At 37.9% G+C, this 14601-nt stretch overlaps 1 protein-coding gene across 2 annotated transcripts in view; it reads left to right on the top strand.

Annotated features, from left to right (window-relative positions):
• LOC145203615 (uncharacterized) overlaps nt 1-13813 on the top strand; it is a 31177-nt gene extending 17364 nt beyond the window's left edge. Inside the window, exons 3-15 of one of the 2 annotated variants that reach the window (XM_080075870.1) lie at nt 69-185; nt 1555-1670; nt 2807-2952; nt 3666-3782; nt 5160-5300; nt 7532-7632; nt 8410-8535; nt 9195-9296; nt 9723-9806; nt 10598-10716; nt 11030-11237; nt 11930-12042; nt 12748-13813. In XM_080075870.1, coding sequence (XP_079931996.1) covers nt 69-185; nt 1555-1670; nt 2807-2952; nt 3666-3782; nt 5160-5300; nt 7532-7632; nt 8410-8535; nt 9195-9296; nt 9723-9806; nt 10598-10716; nt 11030-11237; nt 11930-12042; nt 12748-12935 — 1678 coding nt within the window. In that variant the 3' untranslated portion in view covers nt 12936-13813. The remainder of the gene's footprint in view (nt 1-68; nt 186-1554; nt 1671-2806; nt 2953-3665; nt 3783-5159; nt 5301-7531; nt 7633-8409; nt 8536-9194; nt 9297-9722; nt 9807-10597; nt 10717-11029; nt 11238-11929; nt 12043-12747) is intronic. The other variant, XM_080075871.1, reaches the window with a different exon arrangement.
• The last annotated feature ends 788 nt before the right edge of the window (nt 13814-14601 follow it).

The following is a 14601-nucleotide window of genomic DNA, read 5'->3' on the forward strand; positions in this document are numbered from 1 at the left end:
AACTCTGGCACACGTTTAAAACTAAAACGTCGAACATGAGTTATAACAGAGTATTTCCTCTATTTCAGGTTGCGTGGTTTGATTGGTCAGTTGGACAGCGATCAAGCGTGTCCAGCTGATGTGTTACGTCACAATTTAGAGTACGCTATTTCCGTGTTGGAATCTAGGCACATAAAAGATGTCAGGTAACTAATGTAATTCACTGTATTACTGAATCCTTTTTGTCACAATAAGCCCCGAAGCCACATTTTGTGTTAACAAACCAGTCAAAGATGCAACTTTTTAAATGCAGATTTACTACAGGGCAGTATGTTAGTGAGAAAGATTACATTTTGTGTGTTGCAAATTGTTTGTCTTACTTGGCTGATTGGGTCAAAGTTTTATGTTGGGTCGGGCTTTTTCGGGTTTAGTCACACGGTTTAATAATACGGGTCTACTTCGGGTCTGTCTTTTAATTTTTGGCAGCATTTGCTATTTCACCAACTTTTGGGCCTAAATGGAGCCTTATTAATTAAACAATCTGGCTTGTACTTTCGGGTTCTGGTCCGCTTACAGCTGGCCTTAGTGTCATCAGTAGTATTTTATTCAAATATGACATTAAAAAATACTTACTTTTTGGCATCTTTACACATAGTATGATCACCTACCAAGTATATGCAAAAATGATGTGTCAGATTTTTTTTTATAAAGTATGTCAAAGTATACAAAACAATGACTGTTTTAAACAAGTAGTACGATATGCAAGGCGGAAATTTGTCATGTGTGTCTCTTCAAATGATTCATTGTTAAAATGTTTCATATCGAATATTTGTCATTTTATACAAAACAAACAGTTGATCAAATATTTGTAATCACCAAAAGATTCCGTTTCCGATGCAGTTTTTCTGCCGTCGCCACCAAGTCTATGTAGCTCAGTTGGTAGAGTGCTTTGGGTTCAAATCCCACCACCGGCTAGATTTATTAAATGCAAATCACGGGACTGTATTGAATGCCTTTGACATACAACAGTAGAATGTCCCCATGACTGCCACGTATTGTAATATGGTTAAATTTTGTGTCAATTCCATTTATTTTTGCTTGTGGTGTGCATACCATGGCTTTTAACACATTTTTTGTCGTTTAAAATATTGTTGTGGTGTTTTAGTATCAAACTAAAAGTTGCTCATTTCTTTTAATGTAATTGTTTTCACCTTTGCGTGTATTGACGTTTATTTATTAACATTTACAATAGATTTGAAATGGGGGTTTAGATGTTTATTACTGTCATATACTTTATAGGACAAGAGCCGTAAAGTCACTTGGTTTTTCTTGAACTTTATAGTTAATACGTAGAGAAATACAACATTAGTATGCCATAATTTTATTCCTGTTCATATCAAACTATACCTATATCACAAATACTACTTTGGCAGTTTCACTTTGTCAATTGTAAACATATTTTATGAGCTAGTGCAAATACTATTGCCAGCTCCAATGCTATACACTGCTTTTTGCAACAGTCTTTGTATTAAGTATATACACTGCGTTTCGTAACATTACCTTTCTCTCATCCAGCAGGGCGGAGACCAACAGTTTTGAGGATGAGATGTCGACCCACCTTAACGGGGAAACCCCTGTCCCACCCGAAATTAAACGTTGGCTGCTTCAGACGTTCAGCAATTCCAAAGCGGGTGAGACAAAAATCATTTATGATTCTTTGATGTTTAAACTAGGGACCAGTTGCGGTTAAGCTCGCATTTGATCCTCAATTGAAATTGATTTATTGGGATGTTGTCGTTTTTAAGTGAAGCATAATGTTCAAGTCTAGTCCAAGGTAGCAAACCCGTTGAGACAAGACACCTTTGTTTAATGCAGGGGTTCATAAACTTTTTTGGTCTGTGGCCCAAATGTCTATTTAATAGCGATTCATGGCCCACCACGTGCTGTAAATTTGGGCACAAACAAAAAAAATAACTCAAAAACAGGCGAAATGGTTTCTAACAATTTATTTTTACTGAGATGCATGCTCCTGAAATGTGGCGACAAGATTCGGAATTCTTTGCAAAAATTACGTTTTTCAAAACAAAGCGCATAATATCTGCAGTATAACAAAACAGTAGAATTTGTTCAAATGGCTCTGTGGCCCATTGAAAATGTCTTGATGGCCTGGGCCATGGCATGGTTTAATGCATTCAAAATTGTCAGAACCGAGTCTTATAACTTTCTGGTACCTTACGTATAATTTATTTGGCACAACTTGGTGCATTAAAAAACGGCCAATAATGAAAAGCGAGTCCAAGCCGCCAAGAGGGTGAAATGGTTGGTGCAACCGTCTTGTGTTCGCAAGGTTTTAATTCTAATCCTGTCTCAACCGCTTATGTTTCTCTGGTATTGTTCCAACCCAGTGGTTCCCGACGGGTTGAACTTAATTGAAGTCACCGACTTCCCAAGACGAAGCCGGGAACGGTGCTTGTGATTCAACCTTTGACGGGGTTCACTGCTGAACCTGCGAAGCTCGGTTGATAGAAAGCGAGTCCCGGGTTCGAATCCACCGCAGGCTAGATTTTTCTAACCTACGCCTTGCCATATGGGATTGCTCAGTGACCGGCTGATTCAGTACAACGTCTTCAATAGAACTGTAATTCCCAAGGCGAAATGTCAAATAAAAATTTAACGGACTTAAAAAAACAACAGGCGGCTAAATCATTGCGAACATCAGGCTTTACTGCGTTGCCTACCCACTAATGATAAAAACAACGAACAAACAGACCCCTTATTCTTGCCGTGGTCCCATTGAAACATTATTACAAAATATTTCTTTATGCAGACGTGCGGAGCAAGCGGGATACGGAAAAGCGATCATTGCGAAGTGTGGTGCACGCCGTACAAGCAGGAATGTTTGTCGAGAGAATTTTCCGCAAAAACGTTGAAAGCACTAACAACCTGCCGCCCGTGGTGATCGAAAAACTCAAGGTTGCTACTTCTTAATTGGTTGTCCCGTTGTGAAAGACCCATCGATTGCTATTCAGTTATTTCTGTCAATTATATTCAAAGCCCTAGGAGGCATTTTAATTGTTACCTGTCAAAGAGAAGCATTCAGTTTTGAATATGCTGTTTTTCTGTTTAAAAATGCGGTTCGTTTTAGTGAACAAACAATCTGTCATATTTATTTTCATATTTCATGAAGCAGTTGTTATGGAATGAAAATTGTTTACTCCATTATTAGCTGTCCCACCAGACTCGAAATCTTAGATTTTAAAATCCGTTATGATTTTGAAAATATGTTTCTTATTTTTTTTATTGCAGGTATAGACATTGTTAACATTTTGGTTGTGTTAGGGTGGATTGACAACTTGTCAAAATTGCTGAATCATATTACCAGTGTTGATTGTTCAGCCTTAAAAATGACGATAAAATATATCGACGTACAAGGTCACTATAGTAGCTACGCTAGCTCACATGGTCAATGTCTTGCTACTATTTTTACTGATCAGACCTTATTGATCCGAACAGTCGTATTTATGTTTTTGTGAAAATCGATTTTCAATCTCACAGACTATTGAAAATTGTCTGTTTGTTCAAATTATTTGAAGACAAGTCTTAACGTAGATAAAATACTTTATCGATTTTTTTCTTTTTACCGTGTGTGTTATAGTCTTTTAAACGGTTACGTATTTGTTGTTAAGTTGGGCGATGAATGGACGTTCGATGTTTTCGATCTCGAGGAAGTAAGCGACGGAAACTCACTTAAATATGTTTATTTCCATCTCCTCAGCAAATACGATCTCATCCGAAAGTTTAAGGTGAGAGTTTATACATTTCTAAATCTTCTGCTAAAATGGTTTTATCAAACGACCAGTGGCCAAAGTAGGGTATATTTTCTGATCAGAACGTTTCGTTGATAGGTTAAAATCGTCCCCAAAACAAATTGATTCAAATTTATTAAAACATCAATTCATTGGTCTCTATGAATTCGCGATGAATATATTTTGCCTATGCGGCATCATTGGTATCTTATTCAAATAATATCTTAACATTCTATACATCTTGAATTCATAAGGATGAATAACTTGAGGTTTTAATACAATCTGAATCAATAAGCATAACGTTCATTGTGGTCTTCATCCACCAAGCAACGAGTTAGTAGATTCTAGTTTAAAGCATACTGTAACTCAAGTAAAACAAAATAAATCCACCATAAAAATAACAACTACAACTGCAACGAAGTAAATCAACCATCGACATAAGAAAAACAACTGAAGGCAGCGCGACAAAAAAACATTGCACTCGATATATAAGCACTATAGTCTACAGCCACGTCCCAGTGTTGCATGAGCTAAAGTAAAAACAACAACAACAAATTGTCCCAATTGACGTATGGTTAACTCAAAGGCCCCCAAAACGTTTCTCCAGCGGTTTCCCAAAATTTGCCAGTAGCCTAATAAATAATTCGTTTAAGCAAATATGGCTATTTTTTGGTATTTAAATGAAACACTTGCGGTCTCTTAAAACTACTTAGCGGTCACCCAAACCAAACCTTAAAAAAAACCTGGCTACACTAGCTTAAACGGTCAATATCTTGTTACCAGCAGCTGGACAAAACTCTAGATCAGTGGTTCTTAACCTTTTTGGTGTGGTTTCCCACTAAAGTCAACCACCAACTTCAAATTTCCCACTCTGTTATTTTTATAATGATGTTTTGTGCCCTAAGTTCACAAAAAAAATTCTTTAAATGAAATAATTTTGTGAAGCGATTTGGTCTGGAACCCCAAAGGTATACTGCAATCTTATTTAGTTTAAATAGTGCTTTGTGAGAGATTAAAGTTTTTGAAATATTGAAGAGTCTCCTCTGCTTGCAATAGTCATTTATTGCATCACAATCAACAAAGGAAAGGCTTTTATTCACGCACAATAGCAAAGTCATTGATACTTTTTAGTCTTGTCTGTGATTTGTATGTGTCTTGTAATCCTTACTGAAATTAATCTTACATATTGTTGCGGAAAAATGTTAGGAAAGTTACTTTCAACCATTATTTTATAGCTGGGTTCGACCCTCGGCCCGAGTTTGGTTACATGATTACATAATTTCCCTCTGAAAACCATTAAATTTCCCACCGGTTAAGAACCACTGCTCTAGATCGAAGCAATGTGCACTGTATGTATAATACATGTTGTTACAGATCCCTCAGAAGTCCCTATGGTCATATTGTCACAAGCTACAACAAGGCTACAGACGTCACAACAATCGATATCATAATCCCATTCACGCCGCTGACGTAGCACAAACTCTTAACTGTATGCTCATCCAGTCAGGATTCGTGGTAAGTGGATGCGAGCTAGGCGAAGCAAATAAAGCAAATGTTCTTATGAACACGTATAATATGTTTTTTTTGTTATTATTTTAGTTGACCTATAGATAAGAAGTGGTATTTTTGAGAAGTTTACGCCATTGACGTTCTATTCTAAAAGCAATGACCGTATATGCTAAAATATTTTGTAAAAAAGGCGTAAACTGCTAACTGAAGCCGAAAATTATTGAAACCAAATCGGTGTAAATGCAATTTGGTTCATTTTCTTTGTGCAGCATTTTAACTCAGTAAAATGCTTTTCGTCATTGACCTAAAAACAAAGAAAAAAAACTTTCCTAAAAAGCGTTTCATGCCCTAATTGTGGCGGCTTGATTAGACTATTAGCAAAATTGAACGCCGAAAATTGTTTTATTTACCGGCATCGAACGCTATGTGGCAGAATTCAGTGATTTCAAGTCTTCGATTTTTATTTAACCGCGGCTTTCTACCAATTACCCTTAAATTACGCCACAAGGCACATTTGCATTCGCATGCGTTGGCGTGACTACAAAACACTTAACTACGTCACGACTGACCTTGCGGGGTCACAGAGGTCAAATTACAACGGTCAGCGTAACACAAGGCCACTGAAGTGAGCCTCAGGGCTTGAAGAGTTTGTTATGACACAACTAAAACAATATTTTTGCTTCCTTTTCAAGCACGTTTCGCGCCCCTGACGCCGAGTTCGCGATTGTAGCAAAATAATTGCCATTGTGATGTCACAGTGCTTGTATTTATAGCCGAGTGGGTGCTAGCGACAAAACCGCCTGTCCTGAATTACAATGGCCGGTAATTGTTATGGACCCTTGCTTAGCACGTCATGCTGTATCTTTGATTGACAACTAAATGGGAATGCCTATACTTGTGACGTCATAAAGCGTCTGTCTCGCGCCGCGTGCGGTTTGGCACGTGTCAAATTAATTGGATTAAAATCAGCTCCATAGAAAACAAAATTGTTGAATACTATAAAAAGTAAAACCAATGGACTATAAAATCCTTGGTGAAACAGAATCAGTCGGTTTAAATAAAGGAATATATATTTCGCCTATGTGCCTAATACGGAACTGATGATGCCACATAGGCGAAATATATATTCCTTGCTTATATGAACCGACTGATTCTGTTTTACCAAGGATTGGGTTTTATCGTCCATTGATTTCACTGTATTATAGTTAAAAAGGCAAACAGTGATCGTCAGTTTAAGCCATGCTGTTGATGGTTTTTATTTATTAGTAAAGTTGTAATTTTGTTGAATACTATTTTCGAATTAAAATATTTCGTAAAAACGCATTAAATTCGAAAAAACAATTTTTTCATCATTTTTTTGTAATCTACTATTTCACTTTTAGATGTGATTTAACTATTTACCATCGGCTGGTGTCAAAATGTCACAGACCTCAACATAAAATCATTATTTGTCTTTACGGTGATTAATTATTCGACGTTGTGGGGTTTGGGGGTGCAGGGTGTGGGCCAATTTATTGATCCTCCTGTCAAGTTGATTCGAAACACCGAAAATGTCGCTTTGTTGATATCACAATGCCAGCGTTGTACGTGACAAACATGTCTATTTCACGTCATGTATTTTTACACAGATTTTTTGGGGGTTGTTTTTCAAACAAGCGTTTCTTAGTCGACTTAAAAAAGTAATTCGATTTTCTTTGTCTTCAAATGAAAGTTCTTAAACAGCGTTGCACTTAAATTCAAGCTGTTTTGTTTTTTAATCAAATTTGCTTAGCTACCTTGAAAAAGCAAATATTTTTCAAAGAAAAACACTTTTGCATCTTAATCAAAGGTTATTTCTAACGATTTTTTTTACGTTTTTTACTTTCTGACGAGCCCACTACACGCTTAAAAAAACATACAGGCCAAACTGTATTCTAAAAACTGGTTAAGTTTCCTGCTTCAAGCACAACTCAGTGTCTACTATATCACAAAAAAGGATTTAAAAAACTGCTGCACTGAGCTTTTTTTCGATTTTAATCTGGGTCGGGTCAAAAGTGGTTTCGGTGAATTATGAATATTTTTTACCAGTTCACATACCTCATTTCGTATCACTTGTATTATAACCCTTTCTACAAATTTTCGAGCTTTACTCATTTTTTAAACCAAATCTAAATCTCTCTAGTGTCCCCTAGTGGACGGTCGTGTCCCTTTCAATTTAAACCTCCTAATCTTAACTAGAGAGTTTTTTTCCGTTTTAGCACTGGCTTTCTGATCAAGAAATCTTTTCCATGATAACGGCTGCGGTTGTACATGACTTGGAACACACCGGTACCACAAACAACTTTCACACAAACACAAGGTAATTTGTGGTTTAATGTACAAGTAGTGACAGTTACAAACAAAATAGAAATTGAAAATTTATTGGTGCCATCTGTGAAGACATGTATACTGTCGCCATATCTGGTTTGCACTTTTTTGTGAGCTTCTTTGGTATAGGAATTTCAATAATTGCGTGTGATTGTTATAGGTTTATTGTATCACCGGTAAGGACATGAGTAACTGACAAGTTTGTTAATTAAACGCACGATTATGTGGGCCAGTAACATTTTTCCACGTGTATTAAAAAAACTGAGATACATTTTTTTTTCTATACTTGTAAGTCTAAGAACATGCTGCAATGAATAAGTGGTATTAAATCGCGCCTAATCAACCATAAAATTACGCCATGCTGCTTACAAACATTGATAAAATGAAAACCATTTCGGGCTACTTTAAAAGCACGAAAAAAAAACTATAAATATTTGTCAGCTAGCGAACTTTTTTTATTGGTTTCATTGATTAAACCAGTGTTACTCAAACTTCTTTGCTTCAGGACACACCTAAAAAATAACCGCATCCTAAAAAACAGAAATTTTGAGGTCGCGCCATTGACGGTAATATGGAAAAAAACAGTCATTGAATATGTCACATAATTTAACTTTTTCGTTATCTAAAGGCGCACCTAACCAGAGATGTAAGTCGGACACCACTGGATTAAACTATTGATTAAACATGTTTTTGAGAAACGTCTGACCTAACACGGTATATCAGAACCATAAGGCTTATGTACAATATGGAATGTTATTGTTTTTGACAGATCAAATCTGGCGCAACTTTATAACGACCGCTCGGTACTGGAGAATCACCACATTAGTTCAGCTTTCCGCCTCATGCAAGAAGATGACTGCAATATCATGTCGGGCATGAACACTGACGATTACCAGTAAGCTCTCAAACCACTTTATAAGTACCAGATAAGTACTAAGATCAAAAAAACTCTGGACTGACTATCACATGTTGCCTGTTTTCAACTTTATAGCAGAATAATCTGCAGAAGAAACTGATCATGCCGGGTATGCTTTAAAAATGACTTTTAGCATAATTAAATCATTGTAATTCGACTTTCAGCGCATTTACCACCGAGTCTGTATGGCTCGGTGGTATGAGGGCTAGAAAAGGCTTCTTCGAGGATCGAGGGTTCGAATTCCAATGGTCAAATGACATATACAAAAGCTTTCAAACGGGCCTGAAAACCGAATTTAGCAAAAATCAAAGCCTAAATAAAGCCCAAACGTTGGTGAAACTTAGGCAAAAATAGTGACTTTGTTATAAGTCCCAAATCAAGCCTTAAGCTCCTTGATAAACCGGCTTGTTTCGGCATGACCCCTTCAAAAGGCCCGACGTACTATGAAAGTCAAACTAGAGTTTAAGCTACCGTATAGTCTTAGTTGTTGGCTGCATAAATAAATGTTTCAAAAAGTGTTTTGATTTGTTGTAAAAATATTACAACAGAATGAGAACCACGGCCTCTGCACAACGACTGAACACATTGGGCGGGTCTTAGATTAATTTATGTTTAATTTGTTTAATGATGAATTTCAGAGAATGTCGAGCACTGATGATTGACATGGTTCTAGCCACCGACATGAGTCAGCATTTTGGCCAGATCCAAAAGATGAAGTCAGCACTTTCTCATCCCGAAACGTAAGTTTTAAAAATCCTAAAGTCAGTGGTCGGCAACCTTTTAGGCGACGGGTGCCAATTTACTTGTTATTTCCATGTGTTAATGACCTCGTGTGCCAACGTTTTTCTAAATAATTGTGGTTCGTGCCGGCTGATATCAATAATAAAGAGAAAGCAGAGTGTTTTGTACATGTAAGGATGAATTTTAAGACAATGGCATGATAAAAACTAAAAACAAGCAGTGTAACAGGTTAAATTGTGACTTCAATATAAACACGGAAATCGGTTGGCGTGCCATGAAAAAGCACTTCGCGTGCCAGGGGTTGCCGAACCCTGACCTAAACCGAAAACGTTCTTGACCGTCCCTACAGCTGACTGCATCGTATGAAAAGGCAATCGGTTCTCGTTTGGATTCACGTGTGCTGAAGAATTAAGTTTTTTTTGCAGACTTGAAAAATCCCGCGCCATGTGTCTTATGATTCACTCAGCTGATATTAACCACCCTTCGAAACCGTGGCATCTTCATCACAAGTAAGTTATAACTTATCTTTATATCTGAAAACAATCGCACCGAGCAGTAGAATAATAAGCAGTGGTTGATCATATTGATTATACCTTCATAATATTAAAATAATTCTAAGTAAAGTGAGATGAGAAGTCGGGGAATGGCGTGCAAACGATATCAAACATTTGGTTGTATACACAGTTGATAACAAAGCGGGAAGTCAAAATACCACATGGTTCTAAAGGGTGTTACTGGACACCGCATCATACTGCATGCGGGAGTATAAGCCCAAAACGGTATCTGAGACATTGGTATATTGTTATTGTATTACCAACATGAGGTAGCATGTGGTACCATACGGTACCATACGGTAAGAACCGGTCCTAAACGCTCAGTCGAACAAAACAATTTTAGCCTGCAGTGGAAACAGCACTTCTTAAATCAAAAACCATCAACAGCAGCTCTTAAATTGGCGATCACTGTGTACCATTTCCACCTCTAACACCAATGAGTGTTAGAACCCTTGGTTCAAACAAAATTGATTTAACCAAAGAGATAAGCTTAGATAATTTGCCAGTCTGGCATAAGAAGTCCCCTGTTCAAATTGGATCATAAACTGTTGAATAAAGAACTGACGATGTCATTTAGGCAAAAAATATACCTGAAACTAACTGATTGTGTTTTGAGAGGTATGTGGTTGATTTTGTATTTTAAATACTATATTTATTATTTTATTTTCGCTGAAAATGCGACTTTATACTCGCTGCCGATGACCGAAATGTGTTTTTGTAATTTATAAATTAATGTTTTTGTGCAGATGGACAGAACGGTTAGTTGTTGAGTTTTTCGAACAAGGAGACAGGGAAAGAGAACTGAATCTTCCAATTTCACCACTGTGTGATCGACATACAACGATGGTGGCGCAATCGCAGATCGGTAAGAGGCAATTGGCAAAACTTCTGCCCTTTAATGGTCAACTCAAGGGATCCCCGTGTCCATACTTACATTGTCTAAACATAATACATACAGCCATGCGATTACCACTATTGTAAAAAATACCTCTGACAGAAAGCCTGTCTTTTTTGTTACTTCTGCTACACTAAAGTGCTGAAAATCGGGACGTTTAAGAAACTCCCTTAATTGCGAAAGGTTTGGTTTTTAGCATGCATGTTTTTAGCATAGTAGAACTTTCCTTAATTACGGCACTGGACCAAAAAAACACCCATGCGTAATATCTACGACGTCACAGGTTTCATCGATTACGTCATCGAGCCAACTTTCAACATCCTCTTCGACATGTATAAGAACGTTAACGGTCAGGTCATCCACGATCACATTCTGGCTTCAAGGTCCGGAAGCGCATCGGGAAGTCGAGGTCAACCGGGTTCAACCGCTGCACGAAGCTCAGCTGCTGATGACGTTTTAAAACGAAGATTTAGTGACTGTAGTTCGTACAGGTTGGTTGATAGGTTACTCTGACTCGGTTTCGGTGTAGGCAATAAGCTGTAACTTGCGGTGTTAACCACACCAGAGTTGTAAACGGGCCTGAATTGAAAATAAAAGCCCAAAACCCGACCCAATTCGAAAGTACAAGCCTAAATCCCGGTCCAATTCGAAAGTGCATGCCCAAAACCCGGTCCAATTCGAAAGTGCAAGCCTAAAACCCGACCCAATTCGAAAGTACAAGCCCAAAACCCGGTCCAATTCGAAAGTGCAAGCCCAAAACCCGGTCCAATCCGAAATCTCAAGCCTAAAACCCGACCCAGTTCGAAAATTCAACCCCTAAACCCGGTCCAATTTGAAATTACAAGCCCAAACGCGACCCAAACTAAAAACCCTGCCCCATTCGAAAGTTTAAACCAAAAACCCGGCCCGAATAGGAAAATCCTAAGCCAAAACATGGTCCAAACCCGGTTTAGTTTGAAATCAAGACTTCAATGTACCAGGGTGATATTATGACGCTAATGGCGCCGAGTACACAGCCAGACCCAAATCAAGCCCGGTTAATTGAAACATAAGCCAGAACCCGTCCAAAAAACGTCCCGACTTAGAAATCTGAAACAGATTTCCTTTTCTTGGAAAAACGTTTTATTGGAAACAACATTTTACGATATTTTCAAATACTGATGTTACATTCCATGTTTTACAGTAGCGCAATTACCAACAGAGCGGAGATCCTCAGATCGACGAATGAAGGTAGAAAAAGATGTTTTGCCTACATGGAGCATAACAGGACGCAGTGGCAACGGAAAAATGAAATAGGTAGGTTGGACCATTGTAAGCAAACTCTTAAACTCGAAGTAAAAAAGTCAAGGTAAAGCCATTCTGGTTGGTATCTTAAATCAAGTCTTAATGGTTATAATAGTGACTCCAGTTCGAGTCTTGGTGGTTCGTTACTCGAGTTAAATCGAGTCGTCGGGATGGATGACTCGAGTTAAGTAGAGTCTTGAAGTTTGGCCACTCAAGTCGAGTCTGGGTGGTTTGTAACTTGAGTCAAGTCGAGTATTGGTGGCTTGTGACTCGATTTTAGTGTGGTCCTCGGCGTTGGTGACTCAAAACCTCAAACGCAAGTAAACTTACAACTTATTCTGCAAACAAATAAACCCGCGAATTGTGTACACTAAACTAATAATGTATTACCAAATGTATTATCACCGGAAAAAACACTTCCCAAAATTAGTTTTAAACGAAAAGCATTTTTATTTTTACCAGCAAAGATAAATCTACAGTTAATACCTCCGTTAATCCGGACCCGTTCGGACCAAAAAAATGTCTGTATTCGGTGAAGATCCTGATTAACCGATGTCGATTAGTTCAAGTCTTACCACATCACAAATCATTTGTACCTCGAGTTTTATTCGATTTAGGCAAAAATCCGGATTAACCGAGGTTCACTGTACTTTGGTATAACGCCTTTAATAGGCCTGGCATACTAGGACTTAAACGTGTTATGCTTTATTTGTTTAGAACGAGAACACAATCTTTTTGGGAACGATTCCTTCACAAAAGCTCCACAATTTACACCGGATCCGCTTCCAACGTTTAACATCACACCATCCAACGGGACAGTCACTACGTCACAACAACCGACTGTTACGTCACAGACAACCAAGGACCGGACGATTGATTCTAATGACGTCATGGAGCCGACGTAGCGCTGACGTCAACGCTCTTTCGATTCGAATGTGATTTATTTTTTTGTTCAGTGGAATACAAAGAGCGAACTTGTTTTCGAGTTTTTAGTTGGCCCGCTCCCCCCCCCCCCCCAACAATTACCTCGACATTGCGGATATGACGTCATCACTAATGATGAATCGCACACGACAGTTTTTGGGGTTTTCAAAATATGTCTACAATGGTGTAGGTGTACTTTCACTTTAGTACCAAGTTTTAGATTTTCATACCTTTGTCTGTAAAGCATTTTAGCATTTGCAAACTAGATACCATGTTCAAACTAGAATACCGGAAGCCCTGTTTTGCTAACTATGGGAACCAATCGGTTTAGCTGAAACATGGCAACTTTACTATTATTTTTCTGTAACTGGCATGGCATCCAAAAATCTATAGTTACACAAAAATCACTCGCCGTTCAAAGACTGACATATATTTTATTTAATGTTGCGTGTATTTTCTTATTTTTGAGAGCTGCATCGAATTATAATGATTTTTCAATGTTTATTTGTTTAAAGTTCCTTTGTTTCACTTGTATTTCAACCTATCTTCCCGGGAGCGGCGTTGCCCGGTTGTGTAATGTGTATGAGAGCCCTAATCGAACACTAGCCTGTGGTGCAGACCCCTATATTTATTTTCAACGTTGTGTAATGCACTCTTCGCCCATTTACTTCACTTGTATGTTTTTTTGTTTTTATTTTGACTTGGCGCTGAGGTGGGTAGCCTAGACTGACAAGGGCTTAAAGTTGAAGAGAAAATGTATACGTTTAGATTGCGGTTATGGTGTTTTCAATTTGTGACTGTTAAGAAAAACTCAACAACTGAAGTTGTACAAAACCCACACGAAATTTTCAATGATTTACTTATGTGATCTTTTTTGCAAGGTAATTTAGATAACCAAAAATGTAAGCTTTGTAAACTACGGTACTAAGTTGTACAAAGCGAATTTGTAAAAACTTTGGGGAAAACAGAACCTGTCAAATTTAACCCAGTTATCATACTGCACACTTTTTTCTTTAAAATGGCAATCGCTGTATAAAATGGAGTATGTGCAAATCAATTCCAGTTCTTTATACCCTATTGGCTACGTCAAAGTTTCCCACGTTTTGTAAAACTCAATGATCTAGAAAAATGCGCCTATGTCTACAAATGTTTCTCAACCAAAAATCCCACGCCAACGCTACATATTGATCTGTATAATGACGTTTGAGATACCACGCTGGTTCACATTGCACGACGCTGAATAGTCAAAAGTACTGGCACTGCCCAATGTTGAAACGCAATGGTTGGGCATTGCCGTAGTTCAGATCCCCAAAATTCCTACTCCTATTGATCAATTACGCAAGGCCTGATTGGTTTTGAGCTATCAATGTCATGTCGATTTATTACGGTGCAACGTTAAAATACCAGCGATTTGGGTAATGTCGTTTTGTTGAAAGTCTTCCCGTCGGTTTCTGCTATGCTCCTTTGAAAGGGAGGTCACTGTGCTTTATTTGTAGCTGGCTACATACAAGTGATGCTATCAGTTCGTGTCGAATAAATACTGATGTACAAAACGCTCTGCTTCCCCATTTAGCTACAAGACAGCTATGAAACCATTGTAGATCATGATGACAGGCCCACTTTTAACGCATGTAATCAAAATATTGT

The sequence above is a fragment of the Phallusia mammillata genome, chromosome 8, assembly GCF_965637545.1.
Source record: "Phallusia mammillata chromosome 8, kaPhaMamm4.hap1.1, whole genome shotgun sequence".
NCBI lineage: Eukaryota > Metazoa > Chordata > Ascidiacea > Phlebobranchia > Ascidiidae > Phallusia > Phallusia mammillata.